At 51.1% G+C, this 23763-nt stretch overlaps 3 protein-coding genes and 1 long non-coding RNA gene across 6 annotated transcripts in view; 3 read left to right on the top strand and 1 right to left on the bottom strand.

Annotated features, from left to right (window-relative positions):
- Nucleotides 1–185: 185 nt before the first annotated feature.
- On the top strand, nucleotides 186–9700 carry ANKRD2 (ankyrin repeat domain 2). The gene is given in 10 exon segments (XM_072805805.1): nucleotides 186–275; nucleotides 277–369; nucleotides 3795–3896; nucleotides 4667–4825; nucleotides 4945–5052; nucleotides 6740–6838; nucleotides 7163–7261; nucleotides 8287–8385; nucleotides 8492–8590; nucleotides 9379–9700. Coding segments are annotated over 10 exon segments (1083 nt in total). The 5' UTR covers nucleotides 186–200; the 3' UTR covers nucleotides 9529–9700.
- Nucleotides 1373–9848, bottom strand: LOC140621059 (uncharacterized). The gene is made up of 3 exons (XR_012020779.1): nucleotides 4657–9848; nucleotides 2297–3880; nucleotides 1373–2082 (listed from the first exon to the last, which is right to left on the bottom strand). It is a non-coding gene; the product is annotated as an uncharacterized lncRNA (long non-coding RNA).
- A 292-nt stretch (nucleotides 9849–10140) lies between these two features.
- The window catches only part of HOGA1 (4-hydroxy-2-oxoglutarate aldolase 1), a 26221-nt gene continuing 12598 nt past the window's right edge, over nucleotides 10141–23763 (top strand). Inside the window, exons 1-5 of one of the 2 annotated variants that reach the window (XM_072805804.1) lie at nucleotides 10141–10652; nucleotides 21978–22106; nucleotides 22315–22442; nucleotides 23052–23186; nucleotides 23441–23537. In XM_072805804.1, the coding sequence (XP_072661905.1) occupies nucleotides 10442–10652; nucleotides 21978–22106; nucleotides 22315–22442; nucleotides 23052–23186; nucleotides 23441–23537 (700 nt within the window). In that variant the 5' untranslated portion in view covers nucleotides 10141–10441. The remainder of the gene's footprint in view (nucleotides 10653–21977; nucleotides 22107–22314; nucleotides 22443–23051; nucleotides 23187–23440; nucleotides 23538–23763) is intronic. The other variant, XM_072805803.1, reaches the window with a different exon arrangement.
- Nucleotides 13606–15366, top strand: C29H10orf62 (chromosome 29 C10orf62 homolog). Of its 2 annotated transcripts, XM_072805807.1 has the most exons (2): nucleotides 13606–14896; nucleotides 14960–15366. In XM_072805807.1, the coding sequence occupies exons 1-2, from the start codon at nucleotides 14234–14236 to the stop codon at nucleotides 15017–15019; spliced, it is 723 nt and encodes a 240-aa protein (XP_072661908.1). In that variant the 5' UTR covers nucleotides 13606–14233; the 3' UTR covers nucleotides 15020–15366. The 2 variants fall into 2 exon arrangements, with proteins under 2 accessions (XP_072661908.1, XP_072661907.1); XM_072805806.1 differs by having other exon boundaries at nucleotides 13607–15366.

The following is a 23763-nucleotide window of genomic DNA, read 5'->3' as shown; positions in this document are numbered from 1 at the left end:
ACTGGATCCAAGCACTCAGGACAGAGGCTGGGCAGCTCCTTCCTGCAGCTCTGCTTTTGGGACACTGGGCCCTTCAGCTCCAATAGGCCAGGGGGTGAGGCTGGGGGGCAAACTGTCCCTGCTTCCCCTAGCTCGCTGGGGCTGCCTGGGGTGAAGGTGACAGGTGGGGGAGGCAGGTGGAGAATTGGGCCGGTGAGCTCATGGCAAAGGCGCCCAGCGGGGAGGGGGTGGATGCTCTGGCTTATAAAGCCCCTGAAGCCCTGTGGCCCGCAGAGGGTGGTTACAGACAGCACCATGGAGGGCTCTGAGGCAGTGCAGAGGGCCACGGCACTTATTGAAGAGCGGCTGGCGCAGGAGGAAGAGAATGAGGTATGGGTATGGTGTGGGGACCCAAGGGGATTCTAAGGAGATCCAGCTCTATTGTTAAGGGAAGCAAGAGCCTGGCTGCCACATCTTCAGTGGGAAGGAAGGCAAGTGTCCCCAGGGGCCCAATGGCTCCATTCCAGCCCAACAGTGCTCCTGGTGGAGGGGGTTGCTGGCAGTGGGAGACTGGAGCTTCCATCCCAAGAACTGAGAGACAGTGGGGCGGGTGAGGCAAGCTGGGCTCCTGAGATCCTGCCACCCAGCTGGGCCTCGTGGAGGCAGGCCAGCCTGCACCAAGCAGGACAGCTGGGGTGCTGCCTGAGAATGTGGGAGTGTGGGCCCCCGAGATCTCCCAGCAGCTAAGTGGGAGGCTGAGATGGGACAAACTCCCAGCATATGGTCCCTGAAGAAGGATAAAGACTGGGAGCAGAGCGAGGAAGGGGTGCTGGGAAAGGAAGCGTGGGTTTCCCCTAGACTACCAGCCGCATGTGGGGAAGCCTTTGGAGCATGCAGCTCTGGGCAACTGCATTTTCTCTGGGATAAAGAAGTGGGGGAGAGGAGAGTGCAGGCTTGTCTACTCTTCATTCTATTTAAATTAGTACCTGACTTAGAGTCTCCTCTACCAAGTGCTGGGTGCTGTGAGGAATAAGAGGATCAGTAGGGCCAGCCCCTGCCACCTCCTTACCAGCCCTACATTTGTTTTAGCCAGCACCTGTCTTAGTCCACTAAGAAACAGGCAGAGTGAGGGGCGCCTTGGTGGCTCAGTTAAACATCTGCCTTTGGCTCAGGTCACAATCCCAGGGTCCTGGGATGGAGGCCCACATGGGGCTCCCTGCTCAGTGGGGAGCCTGCTTCTCCCTCTCCCTCTGCCTGCTGCTCCCCCTGGTTGTGCGCGCTCTCTCCCTCTCTCTCTGTCAAATTAAATAAATAAATAAATAAATAAATAAATAAATAAATAAATAAATAAATAAATAAATCTTAAAGAAAGAAAGAAAGAAAAACAGGCAGAGTGAAGTAATGGTGAAATAGAGTTGTTAAGTCAGAAGTGAAGGGGCACATAGGGTAGGTGAGTCACTCTGACTGTGGGTGCTTAAGGACTCTTGGGAACGCGTCGGCATTTGAGTGGGGCCTTTGAGGCTGGTGAGTGGAGACCTGGGAGGGAGGGCATTCCGAGCGAAGGAAAAGATAGGCACAGAAGTTTGGGTGGGTGACGGTGGGCCTGTTCTGAGAAAATCTGGTAATAGGTAGGGGCTAAGGCTGGACACAAACCAGAGAGGGCCATGGAAGAGATTTATTCTGTGGGCAATGGGGAGCCACAAAGTGCTGCTGAGTGAGGGCGGGTGGTGCCATCTGACCTATTTTAGGAAGGCAGCTCTGACAGCCTGAGAAGGACATGTTGGAGAGGAAAGACTGGCCCTAGTAGGAATGGGAGGGAGGAAACAAATCACTTTGGAGGTAGGATCCATTCAAAAAAGGAGTGACAGAATGGGGGTGAGGAAGAGGGAAGGAGCAGGACTCTGTTGGGGGGCAAGTTTTGGGGGGAAGAGCTGGGGCTGAACCTGCTGAGTCCGGGCTGGGGCACCTCTGGATCTCCAAGAATGCGACTTCTGCCCTGGTGCCAGGCAGGTGAGTCATGCTGCTGGGCCATTTCTGGAGTGCTGCCGCTGGACAGAGGCCTTCAGCAAGGGGACACAGACCAGTCCTCATCCATTCATTCACCTAACAAATATAGCAGCAGGGCTGTCAGGGCGCTGGGTGCTCACAGAGCCGGTCTTCCCACCAAGTGCCTCCTACATGCCCGGCACTGCGCTAAGCACTGTATGGCCATTCTTTCATTTAATCTGTACAAAAATCTGCAAAGTAAGGTGGGAGTTTGTTTTGTTGTGTTTTACCAACTAACACCCAATCCAGTAAGCATTTATTGAATACTTACTGTATGTCAGCTCACAAAGACAAAGCTGAAGCAAGGGACCACAGAGTCTGGGTAAGGTATTAACGAGCATGAGAGCTAGTTGTTCCCACCAGGCCCCAGTCCAGCAGGGTTCTCAGAAGGGAGCCTCTGTCCAGCCTGTTCCCCCTTCTTGGCATGGGAGGCGAAGGAGAGTCCGGAAGCCCCTGGTTTGGGCTCTGTTGTGGGAGCATACTAGGACTCATCACTGAAGACTTAGGGGTAGGCAGAGATGCTGAGCGCCCCCTGTCATGATCCATTCACTCATTCACTCATTTATTCTCCAAACATTCACTGAGCACCTGCCGTACGCTAGGCCCTGTCATAGGTGCTAGGGTTACCAAGACAATTATGACCCAAGCCCACCTCCTGGATGCTCCATGAGGAACCCAGCCAGGGTCCCACATGCAGTAGTAGCAGCAGCCCAAGGTCATCCTTGTTCCAGGAAGAAGATGCATTGTTCCAGGTGAGGCCAGCACTGGGGATACCTCAAACCATTTAAGCCCAACACAAAAGGGAGCAGCCAGTGGGCAACAGAACCTCCCAAATAAAGACCTGGGGAACCAGCCCTCAAAACAAAATTGGAATAGAACACTAGAGCTCAGTGGTAAATGCAAAAGGCAGCTGAGAACTCTGTAAAGGTGGCCGGCCATTCGTCCCCAGCTGCCATCTGGGCTCTTCAAGCTTTACTCTGAGTGAGAATTCCCAGCACACAGGGCCTTCAGAAATAGGGTGCCAGAGCTTCACAAAAAGTGATTTCCTTTAAAACAGAGGAGGAGGCCACGAGGAAGTGGTCCAGACAAGTCAAAACTACAAATGGAGAGGAGACTTGGAAGGAGTTTCACCCATATAATTACAATAAGGATAAGGTGAATGCTAAGAGTCCCTTCAAACTGAAGGCTAGGTAGCTGTGGCTTCCATCCCTCAGATTTCCTGACAACAAGTTTCCAGCTCCAGCATTTCATGGAGCAGTAAAATCTGAGGAAAAAACGTTGGTATCTGACAGAGAGTTGCCAAATTTTTGTACTGACATGTGACTATATAACTATAAACTCTTACCATAATCATTTCATCAATGCAAATTTTTAATGGCAACAAAGAAATCATCATCATCATCATCACCACCACCATCATCTGGGTGCTTTGAAAAGTGAATATATTTAATTTCATGAACACGCATTCTGGCAGTCCTTAAATTTGTTTTGCTGAGGCCTGAGAAGCCCTTCCCTTTTCTGCCAGGTAATGCGGCCATCAGTGGAAAGGTATTTGAACTGACATTGGCGTTGGGGTGAGTTGGGGAACCATGAGCTTGGTTCTGGCCAGGGACTCTCCAGGACCCATCAGAAGTGGGGCTCAGAAGGGCTCTGAGGTCACACAGTAGAAGGTCCTTGCGATCTCCTTGGAGTGGGTTGGGAGAGAGGCTACCTGCCTCCATGGGTGCTGTAGGCAGGTCCTGGAGCACCTCCTCTGTTTGGCTCACCAGAAACTCCGAGGAAACGCCCAGCAGAAGCTGCCCATGGACATGCTGGTGTTGGAGGATGAGAAGCACCAAGGGGCTCCGAGTCTGGCCTTACAAAAGGTTAAGGTAAGTGTGAGAAGAACCCAACCTCTGTGCTCAGGGGACAGGACAGGCAGCTATGGCTTTGCTCCCTCTAGTGTTATATGAGAACCATCATCTCAGCCCCCCCACGCCCCCAGGGAGCACGCTAGCCTTACAGAATCTCGGCCCCACCCCAGACCTGCTGAGTCGGAATCTGCACGTGTATAAGATCCCAGGGGATTGATTCACTTTGGAAGCCCCAACTGATGGGGTAGCAATACAGCAAGGCACCATGCTGGTGTCAAGGGCCTCAGGGACATTGTATGTGCTAATTGGAGAGGTAAGAGGAAAGTAGAGTTTCCAGAGCACTGTTGTGGAGGATGATCCCATAGGATGCTTATCTGAAGGTCATCAACCAAGCCGCAATAGAAGTTAACTCTGGGAGGAGGGCTTTCTCTTCATACATTTTGTTTCTGTGTTGCTTTTATGATCACACCACACACACACAGGTGAAACTGCATGGAAAGCTGGGGATTCAGATTCCATTCTTAAGGCCTGGGCTGAAGGTTACCTCTGAGATTCCCTCATCCTACCCTTCACCTATGTGAAGGCTCAAAGCTGGGACCCTTAAATCTCCCCTTGTCCCCTGATCCGAGCCGTCTGTGTCAGGGTCGCATCTGCTTCTCCTGGTCCTGGGCAGGAGAGCTAGACTTGGATTCTCTCTCTCCTGAGCAGCTCTCCCTATCCTCCTCCCCCAGCTTAGCTCAGGGGCCCCAAGGCCCCAGCGTGGGGTTTGATGAGCCACCTCCATGCAGGGCCAAGAGCGAGTGCGCAAGACATCCTTAGATCTTCGGCGGGAGATCATCGACGTGGGCGGGATCCAGAACCTCATCGAGCTGCGGAAAAAACGGAAGCAGAAGAAGCGGGAAGCACTGGCCGCCGCCCAGGAGCCACCTCCAGAGCCCGAGGAGATCGTAAGGGTCTTGGGGAGGACACCTGTGTTGGCAAGCGGTGGGGCGGGGGGTGCAGGAAGGCCAGGAGGGCCTCTGATCACTGCAGGGCAGCCGTCTGTGACTGGATTCATGTTTTCCAGACTGGCCCCGTGGAGGAAGAGACATTCCTGAAAGCGGCAGTGGAGGGGAAAATGAAGGTCATTGAGAAGTTCCTGGCTGATGGGGGTTCCCCGGACACCTGTGATCAGGTGATATTCCTACCTGCACCTGTTCCTGCCTCCCTTTCAGAGTTGCCGCCCCCACTCCAACCACTTGTGGGCCTGTTTGAGAACAGGCATTGGGTGTCCTTTGGGAGGAGGGCCCTTAGAAGAGCTGGGATATCCCCTTGCCTGTGCAGGAATTTATCTACTATGTCCTTCGGCCTTTTTCAACTTGAACTACCTACAGGGTAATAAATGTCATGTGGTCTTTTAGGGAAGAAAGAGGAATGGAATTAAATAAAAGGAGCCCAAACCAAGAATTTGGGGCTCGAATACCCTCTCTTATCATTCCCTACCTATGTGACCTTCAGCTAGCTGTGCCTCAGTTTCCTCCTCTGTAAAATGTCCTGCTTCCCTCAGAGCACGTCATGGGGATTAAATGGAACATTAATGCCTCAATTAACATTTACTGAATGAAGGAAAAAACTATAAAGCACATGCTAGGATATGATACTATTTTTTATGTTGCATTGTATAATACACTTCCTTTTAAAACTTACTATTTTATTGTGGCAAAATACATATAATGCCACTTTAGCCATTTTAAGTGTACATAGCAGTGGCATTAATTATATTTACCATGGCATGCAACCATCACCATGATTTTCAAAACATTTCTGTCACCCTTCACACTTTTTTGTTTTCTCTGGTACTGCCTCTTTCACACTTGGCAGGGTGCTCTTTCATACTCCTATCCCAGGATTAAGCAATTTACTGGTCACCTTCAGCCTGCATCATATGGACTCAGACTACATGGCCTTTCCATTCAATGAGTCTCACTCCTCTCAATCTTTCTAAACACCTTCCATCTCTGAGCACCCTGCCAGGTGCTGGCAAGTACAAAAAAGGAAAGACCAGGGTTGGGAGTAGAGGGAGACTGGCACATAACCAGATCTTTAGACTACTACGGGAAGATATGCCTCATGGCCTGAGTTTTTCAAGAGACAAAAAAAAAAAAAAAAAAAAGCTGAAGTTCATTCTTTTCTTGAATTAGTCATGGGTGTGGACCTCTCCATTCTGGTTCTGGGCTAGGCACTCAAAGGAAACAAAGTCTAGTAAGACTTGGCCTGCCTTCCAACACCCTCTCATTGTAGAAGCTTCTTTTTTTTTTATTTATTTTTTTTTTAATTTTTATTTATTTATGATAGTCACAGAGAGAGAGAGGCAGAGACACAGGCAGAGGGAGAAGCAGGCTCCATGCAGGGAGCCCGACGTGGGATTCGATCCTGGGTCTCCAGGATCGCGCCCTGGGCCAAAGGCAGGCGCCAAACCGCTGCGCCACCCAGGGATCCCTCATTGTAGAAGCTTCTCTGGGTCCCCTGGGGGCAGGCTTGGCCTAGAGATTTCAAGATAATGGCACTTGAACTGCCCTGCTTCTTGAAGGAGGAGCAAGAATTCATCAAGCAGTCATATGAAGTGAGGGCAAAAGGGGCATTCCCAGCAGAGGGAACAGCCTGTGTCAAGATCTAGCTTGATGTGCCTGGGGTGGGGGACAGTAAAGTAAGAGTTCCCAGGGCATAAGAGGGCTCCCAGGCTGGTCTGAATAGAACATGAAGGAGCTGCCAGAACATGGAAGCTATGGGCACCCAGCACAGGGATCAGAATGGAAAAGAGGTAAGGCCTGGGTCTCAGCCTGAGGCCAGAGATCAGGCCCTGACAGTTGCTCTCGGGACAGTTCCGCCGGACAGCGCTTCATCGAGCTTCCCTGGAAGGTCACATGGAGATCCTGGAGAAGCTTCTGGAGAGTGGGGCCACTGTGGACTTCCAGGATCGGGTGAGCAAGAGAGCAGGTGTTGGGTGGGAGGTAGGAGGTGGGCCCAGAACCAGTAGACCCCCTCTCCCTGCAAACTTGTGGCAACCTGGGACACACCCAGGCTTCCTCCGGGCCAGCCCCAAGTTCCAGTGGGTTATATGGCCTGGGGCCATCCTCCATAAACCTGGCTTGGACCTGAGGGTTCTCCTGCTCTGCCAAGTCCATTGCCTAGGCACAGGGGTGCCCCTGCTCCTGCCCTGCCCCCTTTCCCCTGATTCCTCCCACCCTATTGGTTGGGGTCCTTTTCCCTAGGCATTTTCTCCCCTAAAGCCCCATCTCTTCTAGCTGGACTGCACAGCCATGCACTGGGCCTGCCGCGGGGGCCACTTGGAGGTGGTAAAACTCCTGCAAAGCCGAGGAGCAGACACCAACATCAGGGATAAGGTGAGGCAGTAACACTCACAGATATTAGAGTGGTTGGAGAGGGAGGGCAAAGGGCAGAGAACAGAAAAGCCCTGGAAGCAGGAAGGTAGTGAGTTAGACTGATTTCTAGAATGGTTACAGAAACCAGGGAGGGCTCCTTACCATCCCCTGTAGGACCTTGGGGACTGCCATCAGGGGTGGGAGCAGGAAGGACAGAGGAGAGGTGAAGAGAAGAAATCCATAATTTAGGTAGCTTTGGGATCACCCAAAAGATGTGGGATTTGTTCATCCATGCAATCCTTCATCATCTTTATCTATCTGTCCATCCAGCCATCCACTCATCTGTTCACTTGTTTATTCATCTGCCATTTTTCCTTTTTTTTTTTTTTTTAAGATTTATTTATTCATTTGAGAGAGACAGAGAGAGAGTACAAGCTAGGGGGTGGGGCAGAGGGAGAAGGAGAAGCAGATGCCCCACTGACCAGGGAGCCCAATGTGGGACTCGATCCCAGAACCCTGGGATCATGACCTGAGCCAAAGGCAGATGCTTAAACGACTGAGCCCTCCAGGCACCCCATCCACCATTTTTCTATTCATTCATTCCTTTGTGTGTAACCTTGAACAAGTGACAGCTTCTGAGCCTCTGTTGCTTATCTGTCAAACATCTTACAGAATTCTTATATAATTAGATGGGAAAATGTATGTAAATTATTTATTCAGCATAAGGCTGATGTTTTGTCAGCTTTTGCCATGCCCGTCACATGGTTACTTCTGAGTAAATGACATCTATTATAATTATTAAAAGAAGGGCAGAGGAGTGAACAGCTGCTCACAGCTGGGTGAGAGGGGAACCATAGAAGGCCTCCCAGAGGACATGGCATGTAATGCTTCCGAGTTGACCACTGGATAGGAGGATGGTGGAAATGGTAGCAGTCTTAGTCTTTGCAGGGCTCAGGCCTTGGCATTAGGACTTGAGGAAGGGATTAGGCTGGAGTACCACAGTCTAGGCCCCTTCAGCCAGCAGTTCTCACTTCCTCCCCACACAGTTGCTGAGTACCCCCCTGCACGTGGCAGTCCGAACAGGGCATGTGGAGATTGTGCAGCATTTTCTATCCCTGGGCCTGGACATCAATGCCAAAGACAGAGTGAGTGTCCAGCTTCCCTTCTGCTTAGCCACATCATGGGGGTGCAGGCAGCCTGAGGGCTCCCACATGCCCCCAGGGGCCATACTGAGTGTCACACTGGCTCTAGGAAGGAGACAGTGCTCTGCATGACGCTGTGAGGCTCAACCGCTACAAAATCATCAAACTGCTACTCCTGCATGGGGCTGACATGATGACCAAGAACCTAGTAAGTTCATTCATTCCCTGATTCAGTAATTAGTGTGTATCCCTTCCCAAGGCTCTGTACTAGGCACTCAGAGGACAGAGAAAACTGAGCAAGACTCAGCCTGCCCTTGGAGCACATTCATAGTGGAGGTCTCTCTGGGCCTCCTGGGAACTTGAGGCCCACACACCTCCTCAGCTCTTTTGATGTTTATCTCTGTCCAGAGTGCAAGTGCAGAGAAACAGCCTTAAAGGGCAGTAAGAGGACTTCCCAAAGGCCCCCAAGTAGTTCAAAGGGGGTTCTAATGTCCAGGCCCAGGAAGGCCATAATCATGGAGGAACATAGCTGGAAGGAATCTAAGTGCTTAGTTGGCATGACCACTCCTACCTAGCACATGGTGTGGGCCTGGAGTTCTCTAAGGGTCCTACGCCCCTAGTCCAAGCTCTTCTTGGGGGCCCAGAGAAATCACAAAAGAGAGGGGAATGGGAGGGTCCCCCTGACTCAAGAAAGAGGGATATAATCCTAAGGGATAATAGGAAAGTCAGGAAGATACGGGGAGGATGTGAGTAGGGGTTTCTCAACCAGGACATTATTGACATTTGGGGCTGGACAACTGTTTATCTTGTGCATTATAGGATGTTTAAGCAGCATCCCTGGCCTCTATTCACTAATTGCCAGTAATTCCCACTTCCCTGATGGTGACAACCATAGACATCTCTAGATATTTGCCCCTGTTTGGAACCCCTGGTATAGATGAGGGAATGTCCCGGTACAAACTTCTGAACAGTGATCAGATCTCCTGGTTCCCCCAGGCAGGAAAGACGCCCACGGACCTGGTACAGCTGTGGCAAGCGGATACCCGGCAGGCCCTGGAGCATCCGGAGCCAGGAGCAGAGCAGAACGGGTTGCAGGGTCCTGTCGAGAGTGCACAGGAGACCCCCCAACCTGTACCAGCCCAGTAAACATCTGCCCCAGGCCAGCTGGGCACCCGGGCTGTCGCCCTGCGTGCAGCCAGGGGGGTCATAAGAACGGCCCCAGAGCTGAGGACGCTGCCATTCCTCCGTGTACGACCCGGGACACCCACAAGCTACCGCAATTAAAAAACAATAATAATAAAAAAAATTTTTTAAGTCATTTTTGCAATTGGTCCTGTTGGTTTCTGTTTGTGTCTGAAATGTTTAAGAATGAAGGAAAACCGAGCGAGGGTAGGCTCGGGGAAGAGGGCCACTTGCAGCCCTTTGCCCCCAGCCCTGTCGCTTTTCCTACCGAGGTGTCTTCTTGCTTCTTTCCTGCCCGCTGTCCTTCCAACCCCCCCCCCCCGCGCGGGTCACTGCTCCCTGCACCCCCCCTGCCCGCCCCCGCCCCCCAGTGTCCCGGGGACCGCTGCCCCGCGGGGCTGCGTGCGCTGCGGGGGGACCAGGCCGGGCCGGGCGCCGGGGCGCGGGGGCGGAGCGCACGGTTCACAGGCCGCCCCCGGGCAGCCGCGCCTCCCGCCGGCACGACCCGCTCCGCCAATCGGCTCCCCCCCCCCCCCCCCCCCCCCGCCGCGCGGAAGCCGGTTTACCCGCCTCTGGGGCCCGGAGCTGGGGGAGGAGGACCCGGCCTCGCTCGGGAGGCCCTTTAGGGTCGCTCCCCAGCACACCGCCCACCCTCCGTCGGCCACAGGGAGGCTCGGTTGTGGCATTTGCCCCGCTGCTCCCAAAGGGGGGCCTCTGACCCCGGGGACGCCCCGCCCTGGCCCGGCCCAGCACCTACAGTCAGGGAGGGGGCGGCAAATTTTTAACTAGACACACTGATCATTAACAGGGTAGGACGGGGGCCAAACTCAGCCTCACTCGGGGCAGAGACCAGCTGGGCCGCGGGCCTCTTGCCGAGATGCTGGGCCGAGCAGTCTGGTCCTCTGTGAGGCAGGGGCTTGGTAGGGGCTTGTCCAGGAATGTGGGGGGCTGGGCCTCAGGGGAGGGGAGGAAGGTGGACATTGCAGGCATCTACCCCCCTGTGACCACCCCCTTCACGGCCACGGCAGAGGTGGACTATGGGAAACTGGACGAGAATCTGCACAAATTGGGTACTCTCCCCTTCCGAGGTAAGTGGGGCCTGTCCTCTGGGGGAGTCGGAGGAGATGTGAATGATTCCAATTTCTGCCGCCTGTGAGCAGCTCAGAGACAGACAGTTGGGGACCCCAGCAGTTGTGCAGCCAGCACTGCTCTGGAGTCCAGAGACAGGCAGGAAGCTCCTTGCTGGCTTGCAACCTTGACTGAATCGCATCTGCTTCAGTTTCCCCAGTTGCAAACTACCAAAGTGCCTTCTTAGCCCAGCATTACTGTGGGAATCATACTACAATAATGGGTGTGAAAGTCCTCGTCAACCAAACGCTGTGCAGTTGTGAAGGCAGCTGGGGATGTCACAAGGCACCCCAGCCTGCGAGCTCATCTCCCTGAGAACCTTGTTCACACACTCTCTTCTGGGCCAAGCCTCCCTTGGCCGAATTAATTCCTGTTCTGGATCCTCTGACTCCTTTCCCTTCCTTACACAGGGGTCTCCCCTCCATGAGGTCAGGGACCAGACACTTGTAACACTCAACATGCAACATGGCCACAGGTACAATAAGTGAAAGACAAAGTGGTCAGTTCCTCCCATCGTGCCCTGCCCACCCTCATCTATCACCCGTGGCAAGTCCCTGAGGCCAAAATCTCACTAGCCCTGTTTCAGAGATGGGAAGCTGGGGCTCAGAGTGACATAGTCACTTGCCCAAAGTCATTGCTAATACATGGCTGAACTGGGATTTGAACCCAGGTCTGACTGCAGGGCCACACTTGGTTTCACTCCATCACACTAAACTGCTGAGTTGTAGAACAGACTATTTCAACGAATAAAGTCTGGTTGGCACCAGCTCTGAGAATGGAGAGGTCCTGACTGAGGTGGGGCAGGGGAACAGTTGAGAACATGGACTATAGATTCAAATCACAGCTCTCCCACTGACTTAGCTGTGAGATAATCTCTCAAAACCTCAGTCTCCTCATCTGACACGTGGGAGTAATAATGCCCATGTCATAGGATGGTTGCAAGACAAATCCAAGAGAGGGCAAAGCATGCTGTGGTTAGGAAAGGGTGATGTACCTTAGAAGTTATCTAGTGGTCACAATCACTAGGACGACAGTATCATCGGCATTGTGGGGAGAGCTGCTTTGTGACAGTGACTGCTGGCCTGACCGAAACCCCATCCATATCTCAGGACTGAGCGGATGCGACTCTTCTTCCCTAGGGTGCAGTAAATGCAGTGACACAAACTCTTAAGTAAATTTCTACTCGGGCTCAGCCCACTGGGGCCTGAAAGTCTGCCTTGAAGCAAAGTGAGAATCTTTTATTTACTAAAAAAAGTTTTAAGTAATCTCTGTACCCAACGTGGTATTTGAACTCATGACCCCAAGATCAAGAGTACCATGCTCCCCACTGACTGAGCCAGCCAGGTGCCCCTAGCTCCTTGAATCTTAAGAGGAGGAAGACTCTGTTTCACCCTCCAGGTCCAAGGTCCGTACGCTAATGCAGGGCGTGAAAACGGTGGACTTTATGTCCAGTTTCTGCCTGCCGCCCAGAGAATCCAGACACCCCCAGACTCTTCTCTGGACCCTTCCTTCCCTCCTACCCACTTATCCACTCCTGCAGAGGGCATGGGGGTGCCCTGGAGTACAGGCTAAAGTGGATTTGGCAGGCTATGGGCCACGGAGCAACCTACACAGGCTCCTGCCTCAGTGGCAGGGAGAGGGCTGGATAAAAAGAGCTCAGCATCCAGAGTTAGAAGGCCTGGGTAAGAATCCTGGTTCTGCCAGTTATAGTGACCTTGGAGAAATCACTGAACCTCTCTAATCTGATTCCCTCATTTTAGAATGGAACTGAGCCACAGGGTTAATGCATTCCTCCCAAGGAGCTCAAGTGTGAGGCCCTGGCACAAAGAATAGAGCCAAGGGTCCCATCACTGCTCCCGGGACACAGCCAGAATGTCCAGGAAAGGAACTGTGAGCAACTTTTGCTCTACAGATGATGTTTCTCTGGCTCAATTCTGGCCCCCGGCGTTGGCTTTGCAACCCAACACTCAGGAGCAGAGGAGGAAGCCATTGCATACCACATTGCCAGGGCCTCCTGCAATAAGTTAAAAGTCTTCCAAAGAGGAGGTGGGAACCTGCCCTTGATGAGTAGGTGAAAAGTTAGATATTCTTCTGGAAGCTATTGCCTGAAACTGTGTAGCTCTCTTTTATTTCTTATTTTTGCACTGTTAATTTTTACTGATTATTTATATAAAGAGTATCATTTTAAAATGAAAACTAGTGACTGGAGGGTAAAATTGTTGTGGAGGGACCATTTGGCCCTGAACTCACTCCCACAAACAACCTCAAAGATGAACTTTGAATTGTTATTTCCAAATGAGGTTAGTAGATGACCACAGAGCTACTTCAGTAGGACAAGGGAGATGATGTTCCCCATAAAACATTGAGCTTGTATCTTATTCCCTTAGTACGTAGACTAAGATACTACTGTGCATATTAAAGCCATTACTTTCTTAAATAAAATATTTTGTTTTAAAAAAAAATCACAATTTTTACAATGCTGTTTTGGCATTTACTTTAGCATTCACTTTTAAAAAGTGAAATGCATTAAAAAAAAATGTGTTTGATGCCTCTGGGAGAAAAATAAAGGGGCCCAGGCCTGTTTCTACCCTGAGAGGATAGAAATTTGGGATTGTGGGCCAGGCTTTCTATTATCTATACCTACAGAGACCCTGGCCAGGTGGCTCACCTGCTCACAGTCTAAACTGTGTCCATTTAACCAGGGCCCAGGGGAAGGGGAGCAAATTCTGGGTATGCAGGTGCATCACTAAGGTAAGAGGTAGCAGTCCCTATCCTGGGACAGCCCCTGGGATCTGGAATCTGGGATCTGGTGAAGTCCCCTATCCTATCTGCTCTGCCTTCTCAGTCCGCTGCTTGTCTCTACCCAGTTGTGACCTCATATTATTCTAGAATGAGCTCCTTCCTGGGCCCCTTTCCTTTTGAACCCTGCTCTGTAAAGGGGTTGGGGCTGCAGATGGGGATGAAATGTGCTAAGCTGGCAGAAGGGGTGGGCCCTGAACCAAAGGAGACACCAACATCAGGCAGCCAGGAATGGATGCCAGCCTAACCAAGGGGGTCCTTCAGTCATGGTCAGTGAGCCACTGGATAGAGAGGGAAAGAGACCAAAGATTGGAAAATAAGGTTTGAGTCGAAGAATGGGTCACAAGCAGAAGACAGAAGGAAAGCTGCTTTTCCACTGACCTTAGGGACAGCTGTCAGGGTGGGAGACAGGACTTGGGCCTCAGGAAATACCTGCCAGGTTAGACGTGAGGGGTGCCTAGGCCTCTCCCCACCCCACCCCCTAACCTTGCTCACAATGGGGTTCATTGCTGAGGCGGGAGGGGCATCCTAGGAAGGGTACAGCTGGGGGCCTGCCTGCCAGACAGCCTCAGGGAACCTGCCCTTTCAAGCATGAACCATACCATCCGGGCTCCCCCCTCCCAGCGTGCTCTTAGCTCTGCCTGCCTGGCTTAGGGTCCTGGAGGCCTTCTTGGAGCTCATCCAGCAACCATCATGCAAGGTGGTGCTGGGGACTGCCCTCTTACTCGGAGGTGGAGGCCTCATGCTGTGGATTCAGAGGAAGAAGAGAAGGAAGGCATCCCTTGAGTCTGTACGAGATGAGCAGGAGCCACCAGAATGTCACAAAGCAAAGAATGAGAACTGGATTAAATCTCACTTTAGCCGCCTTTCCGAAGAGAAGCTGGCCGCCTGCAGCAGCAGCACCGCCTCTTCCCCCGAGAGTGGCAGCGGGGAAGCCAGCACAACCATTCGCATGGAGACTGTCACCACAAGGCAAGGCCAAGTGGGCACGGCTGTGCGCCGGGAGTCCTTCACCAGTAAGCAGAGGATGTCCGGGTCTTCGGTGACCAAAGAGACCCACAGGGAGTCTGGAAAATCCCCATCCACGGATACGGCCACATGGGCCGCTGTGGCTACCTGTACCAAGGAGATCAACACCCTGGGACAGCAACTGGCTAATTCCATGTTGCAGCGAGCCACGACTTACCAGAACTCAGGCCACCTGGAGTCCAAAGACATCAACCAGGAGGAGCTGAAGGCCCTGGAGGAGGTGGAGTTGAAGCTGAAAGGGAATTTTCTCACTCAGCGGGGTACCACTGTAGCCGGCATGAACCAAACACATGCCTTCCATGGCCATGGTCACCCTGGCTACCAGGGTTACCCAAGCCACCCGAGCCATCCAAGCCATCCGAGCCACCAGAGCCACCTGAGCCACCAGAGCCACCCAAGCCATCAGAGCTACCCAAGCCATCCGAGCCACCCAAGCCACCAGAGCCACAGTCTGCCCAACCGCAGCCACCAGATCTGTCAACCCTTTGAAGCCACCTAACCATGGGTGGAGACACCCCTTCCCCCAGCAAGGCTGGCACACAATTGCAGGCCTGTTCTCTCTCCTGTGGGGCAGCCTGTGTGGCCCAGAGTGAGATGCTGCTGCCCAAATCCCTCCTTCATACCCCCTCAGGGGTCCTGGGCCCCTCCCAGTCTGTGAGTAGGGTATGCCACAGAGGACGGCTCCTGATGGAGGGCGAGTGGAAGGAAGCGAAGCGGCCAAGACAGACTCACGGGCCCCTGAAGGCCCACAGAGAAGATAGGCGAGGCAGATCCCAGGAGTAGCTGAGAGCCCCAGACTGACGCCTAATGCCTGGAACTGAGCCAATAAAGCCTTGTATTCCCTCATTCTGAGTCTGGGGGCTCTGTGGCCAGCCTCAGGACTGGGCAGCCATACGGAAAGAGGGTTCCTGCTCCCATAGTCCTCTTCAAGTGGCCCTTGGCCTGGGCCTTTTACTGATTCAAGACTCCATAAATCAGCTTCCCTGAGTCTTCAGGTTCTGAGAATGGGACGTCTCCAGGGAGTTCAGCACCCACCAACCCGCTGTTGCCAGGGAAGGAGGAAGCAGCCAGATGTCAGGAGATGGGGGGAAGGCCAGGCTTCTAGAAGCTAGTAGGCAAGGTGGGAGGTGGGTCTCCTGTCCTCTTAGTGTCATCTTCACCCTGTCCACTGCTTCTCAAGTTGTGTGGCCTCCTGCACTGCAGTGTATTCTCCTTGCACCACCTGCTTTCTGGGGCCCACTGGGATCCCCGTTAGTGCCTCCCCCCACCTACCTTCAGAGCTGTTGTGCTGTGTATACTCTCTCTTCTTGTTTCTATCACTATGGCTGGGACTGGGGCTGCTTGCTGCTGCTAGTACTGCTAATTAGTAGTATTACTAGTACTACCAGCAACTCCCCCCCTTTTTTTTCCTTTTCCATTTTTAGTGTATGCTGTGTTCGGTGCTAAGTGTTACAGCACAGCCCTATAGAGAAGGCATTGTGTTATCTCCGTTTGGCAGATGAGACACCTGAGGCTCAGAGATGTAATTTGCCTGATAGGGTATAGACAGTAAGTGATGTTATTAGAGTTAGAGCCCAACTTTGCCCAACTCCAAAGCTCAGACCCTGAATCCCTGCCCCATGCTGCCCCTCAGGCCAATGCTCTCTGGCCCTACAGGGATCTTCTTCTCTCATGCTTATCCCTGTCCTCTTCCCACATGTCCTGCCACTCTTTGTGCCCTCCTGAAAGCCTGGGACTCTCCCTGCCTCCTCTTCCTGGGTCCCAAGAAGTTATTTCTGGGGCAAGGGGTGACCTCCAGTAAGGCAGTTAAAGGGAGGCAGCTCTCTCTCCTGTGAAAGTTGAGAGAAGTCAGTGACACAGCACTGTCTAACCCACAGTGACTCCTTTACATAGAAATGGACTGTTGGCATCTGTTAGGAACTTGCCAGTGTTTCCCAGCCCGTGGGCCTCAAACTCCCTGGAGAAGGTACCCAGAATCCTTGCAAAGGATGGATAAATCCACAAACACCCTAAATAATGTTGTTGATTGATTTTATGGGGCATAATTGGAGGTATTGAATTCATTTATCTATCTATTATCTATCTATCTATCTATCTATCTATCTATCTATCTATCTATCATCTATCATCTATCTATTTATATCTTAAAGATTTTAAGTAATCTCTACACCCAACATGGGGCTTGAACTTACAACCCTGAGATCAAGAGTTGCATGTTCCACCAACTGAGCCAACCAGGCACCCCTGTTATGAAGTATTTAAAATTTAAAGTATATATGTTAGCATTTATATGAAGTCACTTCTTAGTAATTTTTAAAATATTCAAATACTGGGGCACCTGGCTGGCTTAGTTGGTGGAACATGTGACTCCTGATCATGGGGCTGTGAGTTCAAGCCCCACAGTGAGTGTGTAGCCTAGTTAAAAAATAAGGTAATTCATTAAATAAAAAAATAAAATCATTTGTAACAAAATATTAATGGGGGTGCCTGAGTGGCTCAGTCAATGAAGCATCTGCCTTTGGCTTAGGTCATGATCCCGGGGTCCTGGAATCAAGCCCTGTGTTGGGCTCTCTGCTCAGCAAGGAGTCTGCTTCTCCCTCTCCCTTTCCCACTGCCTTCCCCCTCCTTCAATCTGTCTCTGTCACTCTCAAATAAATAAAAATAACCTTTTAAAAATATTAATGGAAAAAAATGGGGTCAGTCACCCTAGAAAATGTTGTAGGTTGCCAAAGTAGACAAAAAGCAAGAGTAGTGAGGTGTAGCTTCTGCAAGTGATTGTAGAAATGCCTAAAATGTATGCATTTGTCTGGAAGACCTTAAATCCCCTTAAAAGTTTATTGGATAAAATTTCAGATTGGCTGATTGTGAATTTGGAGAATTAACACTGGTTAATTAAACCAGAGAATTAACACTGGTTCTGATAATTCTACTAAAGTAAGACATTATCATTGCTGGGGTCATGTGAAGGATGTATGGAAATGCCTTGTACCACTTCTGCAACTTTTCCTTAACTTTAAAAGTAGTTCAAGATGTCAACATTTTATTACAGTTGTAGCTCAAGGAAAACGACTTCTAAGTGGCCAATTCAAGTATGATCTCTTGGTAAGGATATTTTTTATAAAAGAGAATGGTCAAATCATCTACCAGCCACTAGACTCTTGCTGGAGTGTCAGCTGTGTGGGTGGCTGGTTTCCCAGATGAAGGCTTAATTCCATTGAAGCTCATCAGAAACCTGCCTGAGCATTTTATCAGGAATGCCCATTTCTGCCCAAGGAAGGTTATCAGTTACACCACACACAAAAATAAAGCTCTGCCCCAGGCCAGGGTCTGGGACAATTTTTCTTTTATACCACAAATTGTCAACACACACCTCCACCAGCAGTGTATTGGGTGTCATGGGGGAGGCCAAAATGAGGGGACATCATCCATGATCTTGATGATTCTAAGCAAAGTAGGACAAGTGCTGTGCAAGGAGGTGCAGAGGCTGGGGGAGTGAGGAAAGGTTCTCAGGGGCTGCAGCTTAGGGAGGCAGGTGTTCCAGGCAGAAGGGAACAGCATAAGCAAGGGCATAGAGGCAGGATAGTGACACTGTGTCTGGGGACCCTGGTAGTTTGGCTGAAGGAGAACATTTAGAGGTGAGTGAAAGGTAGGAGGAAATGCCAGAAACTTGACTCCGAAACTTAGAGCCCAAGGAGAACTTAGAAGACCACCCAGTCCAATTTCCCCATTTTACAGCAGAGGTCAGTTTGAGAAATTTTGTCTAATCCTGCAGGCAGAGGTGGGGGAGATAGAAGGGTTCTGAGAACTTCTGTGTATTTTTAAGTAGGCCGCAGGGAAGGACAAAGAACAAGTGATGGAAGTTCGGAGAAGAGCTGTCCAGTGGAGGGATCCCAGGAAGACTTCTCAGGGGAGGTGGCAATAATGATAGGTCAAGGGGCCACAGTAAGTCACCATGTTCCTTGTGCATCTCTAGCCCCAAACACACCCACTCCTCTCTCCCAGGCCACTCTGGCTTCCCAGAGCAGCCAGCATAACTTGGGACCAAGAGAGAGAGAGAGAGAGAGAGAGAGAGAGAGAGTAGATTCTGTAATGAGCCTCTTAGCCTTGCAGCTGGAGAGGGCAAGAGAAGTTCTTGAATGCAGCCTCCCCTCCCACACAGGCCATCCTCCTCCACCTCAGATCCAAAGCTGCCAGCCTCCTGATTTAAGATTTGAGCACTTCCTTTTGACTCCATAATAATTGGAGCTAACACTGCCAGTTCTAATCTAAGCACTTTATAAATAGTATCTCATTTAAGTCTCACAACTCTTTAAGGAGAGCACTAATATCCCCATTTCCCATGAGAGGAAGCTGAGGTTTGTTTAAGCTATTCGCCCAAGATTTCATAGCTGATAAGGGCCTGCAACTGAGAGTCACTCTGGGTCCTCTGGGTTCAGAGCCTATGTGTCCAACCACTCCACTGCCCTGCTTCTCCACCACTGCCCGTCTTCACTCCCTGACCCATGTGGGACCCTAGCCCTCCCATTCCTCTAGTCGCCTCTCTACACCAGGGGTGGCACATCAGGCCTAAAACTGGACATCTCGCCAAGGAGAGAGAGGGGGCTCTTGGCAGCATCAGTTCACAGATTTCAAAATGCTTTTCTTCTTCTTCTTTTTTTTTTTTTTTTAAGATTTTATTCATGAGAGACAGAGAGAGAGAGGCAGAGACACAGGCAGAGGGAGAAGCAGGCCCCATGCAGGTAGCCTGACACGGGACTCGATCCTGGGACTCCAGGATCACACCCTGGGCCAAAGGCATATGCCAAACTGTTGAGCCACCTGGGCTGCCCCTCAAAATGCTTGCTTTTACATTTTCTTGTTTGGGCCCTTAAAATAGCCTTATAAGGTAGGATTGAAATTGTTTCTCTTGTCATCCCATAGAAAAAGAAATGGGGACTGAGAGACATGATGTAACTTGCTCAAAAACCAGAGGGAGGGATCCCTGGGTGGCGCAGCGGTTTGGCGCCTGCCTTTGGCCCAGGGCACGATCCTGGAGACCCAGGATCGAATCCCACATCAGGCTCCCGGTGCATGGAGCCTGCTTCTCCCTCTGCCTGTGTCTCTGCCTCTCTCTCTCTCTCTCTCTGTGACTATCATAAATAAATAAAAATTAAAAAAAAAAAAAAAAAAAACAGAGGGAGTTGGGCCTGACTGCTTCCCCAACTCTGCGATATTCTTTCCTTCCCCAGTCTGGCCTCACTTCCTTCTTGGGAGTCAGGCCTGGGTCAGATGCTTCTTCACAAGACTAGAGAGAGGCCACCAGGTGTCTTGAGCAAAGTAGCCTGCTTTTACTCTGAGAGTACAAGCCCCAGCCGTCCTACTGCTCAGGAGCCCCTGGAACTGGCCACCAGGATGAAGGGGGACTTGGGAGTGAGTGAACAGGGTGGAGGAAGTGGCTGAAGCAAGAACTGGCCAGGGTCCCTTCCAGGGTGGTGGTGGCAGGCGGTGTTGGGGTAGGAAGGAGACGTCTTTGGAGGCAAGTCCATAGAGGGCAAAAGTTCCATCTCAGAATCTTTGACTCCTAAGTAGAGGGTGTTGGTCCAATCCTCTCTGGGATTGGGAACCCTTAAATTAGGAGTGAGCCCCTGGGAAATCACCAGAACCTTTGTAACAAGACAGAAGGAGGCTCCTAGCCTGACATGGAGAAATGAATCCTGAGGAGGCAATGCAACAGAAGCCAAAAATCATTTGCCTCAAGATGCTCCCTGCAATGTTACCAAGGCAAAAAAGTATATGTGGGGATAGGAAACGCTAAGTATCCAGTGAGCCATTCTGGCAATCCACTCAGTGGAATCTGATGGTGCGCTGAACAGCGTGGAAAACTGTTTGTGGTGAAAAGTTGACTCTCCATCACACTGTGTCCCCTAAGGATGACTCACTGGAACAGTCTCTCTTGGTCCCAATGCCAGGAAATTCTGTGTCTCCAAGGCAGCTGCTTTGCTTTTATCTTGAGTTCTGCATATCTGTCAGCTGATCACATTTCCCTTTTAGCTTTGACTGTCAGGAAGCTCCAAGTCAAAATGACGGTCTCTCACAACTGTGTGGCGGGGGATTTTGTAGAGCTTTTTTTTCTTTCCTTTCTCCCAAGCAGTCTCCTATTTATTAATACTATTGTTGTGCCATATGCTGTATTTGTCAACTATTCCAGAACAATGTTTTTGGAATGGAATGCAGTAGAGAGGAGGAAGAAGAGGAAGGAGAAAGTTAAAGAAGCAGAGACGAAAATGGTTTTACTAACATTCCCTTCAGATTCAGCCAAAGAGCATTAATTCTGTGATACAAAAGGGTTGACATCCTACCCAGCGATGTTAGAAACCTCTCAAATGATCGATAACATAGGAACGTGCAAAATGAAATAATGAAATGTCACTTTTCGGGATCCCTGGGTGGCACAGTGGTTTGGCGCCTGCCTTTGGCCCAGGGCGTGATCCTGGAGACCCGGGATCGAATCCCACATCAGGCTCCCGGTGCATGGAGCCTGCTTCTCCCTCTGCCTCTCTCTCTCTCTCTCTCTGTGTGTGACTATCATAAATAAATAAAAATTAAAAAAAAAAAAAAAGAAATGTCACTTTTCACCCAGAAAATTGGCGAAAATTAATTCTGACAATACCCAGTGTTGGCATGGATGAACACGAACAGACCCTTCCGTGTGCCGATGGGGTTATGATCTGGCAAATAAGGCAGACGTTTGGCACACAAAGATGCACACATGGGTGGCTCAGCAAATACACACCTAAGTAAACTGTAGAGAAGCTCAGACATGGGGACAGAAGACTTTATGGAACATGTTTTTTTTTTTTTTTTTTTTTTGGCATTATCTGTAATAGCAAAACTAAGGAAACATTCTAAATGTCCTCAAAAGGAGAATGAAAACTAAATTGTCTCACTTCACAATAGACTATTATATAGTAATTAAAATGAATGAGTCAGAGCTGTGTACTGCTATGGACAAAGCTCACAACATAATCTTGGGCAAAAATAGCAAACCACAGAAGGTTATATGAGCTTGATTCCATTTCTGTAAAGCTTAAAATGGCAAAAAACATTATATCTTGTTTGTGGGTCAGTATATGTCTTAAGGGTATAAAGACATGAATGAGAACAATGACACCTGAGTCGGGACAGCTAGAAGAGGAAGAGAAAGTGATCAGGGGAGGGTTGCCATGGGTGCTGGATACACACCTGCGGATTGTATTATCACTGATTCTTTTGGGTATAGCTAAGACATTTCGTTAACACAAAGAAAAATGGTGGGGACACTGTCATGGCAACTGGGTAAAACATTCTGCCTGCATCAGGACAAAGATGGGAAGGAAATGTGTGCAAAACTATGGCGTTGGGAGTGCGTGTAACACCCATGTCCCAGTTATTCATAAGAGGACGCAAAGGCGTTGGCTGTGATGGAACCTCTCTTGCAGGCTTCGTGATCCAGGGCTCCAATGGCGAGTTCCCCTTCCTGACCAGCAGCGAGCGGCTGGAGGTGGTGAGCCGAGTCCGCCAGGCCATGCCCAAGGACAAACTCCTGCTAGCCGGCTCTGGCTGCGAGTGTGAGGCCACAGTGCTCTGGGCCCTTGGGGTGCTTGGGGGTGTCTGGGGGTGCCTGCGGGTGGGAGCCAGGCTCCTTGGCCCAGTTCAGTTAACTGGTTCTGTATCTTCTGAACCTCTTGTTTGCCCTGGGGTCCTAGCCCTGCCCTTCTTTCCTTCTGCTCTCACCCTCCATGACCTATAGGGAAGGCTCCCTCTTTCTTCCTGTAGCCACCCAGGCCACTGTGGAGATGACTGTGAGCATGGCCCAAGTTGGGGCTGACGCCGCCATAGTGGTGACACCTTGCTACTATCGTGGCCGCATGAGCAGTGCTGCCCTCATTCACCACTACACCAAGGTGGGCATGGGTTTGGGGCCTGGAACCAAGAGGAGGCTGGCTAGGGAGAAGAGATAGAGAAGCTGGGGGCCAAGGGATGAGCCTACTTCCCATGAATGGCAGCTATGGGAATGGGGAGGGGATGCTGCTGGGAAATTGGCCTGACCACACTATGAGGCTGCTTCCTCCCTTCTCAGATGGAAGGAGTGATGGTGTCTTCCTCATGGGATCATTGTGAGGACCTGGGAAATGAACTAAGGGTGGTGGAAGGGGAGGTGGGCGGGGGGAGGGGGAGACTGGGTGACGGGCACTGAGGTGGGGACTTGACGGGATGAACACTGAGTGTAATTCTATATGTTGACAAATTGAACACCAATACAAAATAAATTTATAAAAAAAAATACAGAGGGCTTAGAACTAAGCCTGGCACATAGAAAGCTCTCATGAAATAGTAGTATTATTGTTTACAAGCAGGGGACATAGCCCTGTGATGTCTAGTCCAGGAGGTGGGCCTGCCCAGGTGGCCGCACAGTGACCCATGCCCAGAGCGGGTGGTGATGGGCAGTGCCTCAGGCTCCTCGGGCCTGGGCAGCTGCCCTCTGTCTCTCCCCTCTTCTCTACCTCCCTCAGGTCGCTGACCTCTCCCCAATTCCTGTGGTGCTCTACAGTGTCCCAGCCAACACGGGGCTGGACCTGCCCATAGATGCAGTGGTCACGCTCTCCCAGCATCCAAACATTGTGGGCATCAAGGACAGTGGTGGTGATGTGAGTGGCAGTGGCTCCTGGCTGGCGCTCCTTCCTCTTCTTCTGTGTTATTAACTTCAGGGCAGCTCTGGGACCTGCTTCAGTCCTGGGCTCCTATGTGGGTTCTTCCCATTATGTGGGTTCTCTGCGGCCTTGTCCAAGTTTGGGGACAGCTCTCTGGAGCCTGGGTGCTCATTCTCCCTCCCTTGCCCAGCACCCATCTTGCTTGGTGTTGAAGCTCTACGTGCAGCTCTCACACAGGTTTGCTCTTGCAGGTGACCAGGCTGGGGCTGATTGTTCACAAGACCAGGAAGCAGGATTTCCAGGTGTTGGCTGGATCAGCTGGCTTCTTGCTGGCCAGCTATGCCGTGGGTAGGCCTCCTGCTCCTCTCATGCTATCATGGGTGGTATACCCAGGCCCCCCAGGTGGGCGGAGTCTGGGTCTGCAGGGTCATTTTGCCATCCTGCCTACTTGGAAGCCTCAGAAGTCCAGCACACTGCTTGTTTGTTTGAATATTAGGTGCTTATGAGTGACCTTTCTGGACAGAAGAGGGTGGCCTTGTATAATCCTTGGTCTGTAATGGGGATGCCTGAAGTT

Source organism: Canis lupus, chromosome 29 (genome assembly GCF_048164855.1).
Source record: "Canis lupus baileyi chromosome 29, mCanLup2.hap1, whole genome shotgun sequence".
Classification (NCBI taxonomy): Eukaryota; Metazoa; Chordata; class Mammalia; order Carnivora; family Canidae; genus Canis; species Canis lupus.
This window is presented reverse-complemented; position numbering and strand designations above follow the sequence as displayed.

Excerpts from the sequence above, each read along its gene's own strand:
- C29H10orf62 (XM_072805806.1), top strand. The coding sequence starts at position 14,234 with ATGCTGTGGATTCAGAGGAAGAAGAGAAGGAAGGCATCCCTTGAGTCT.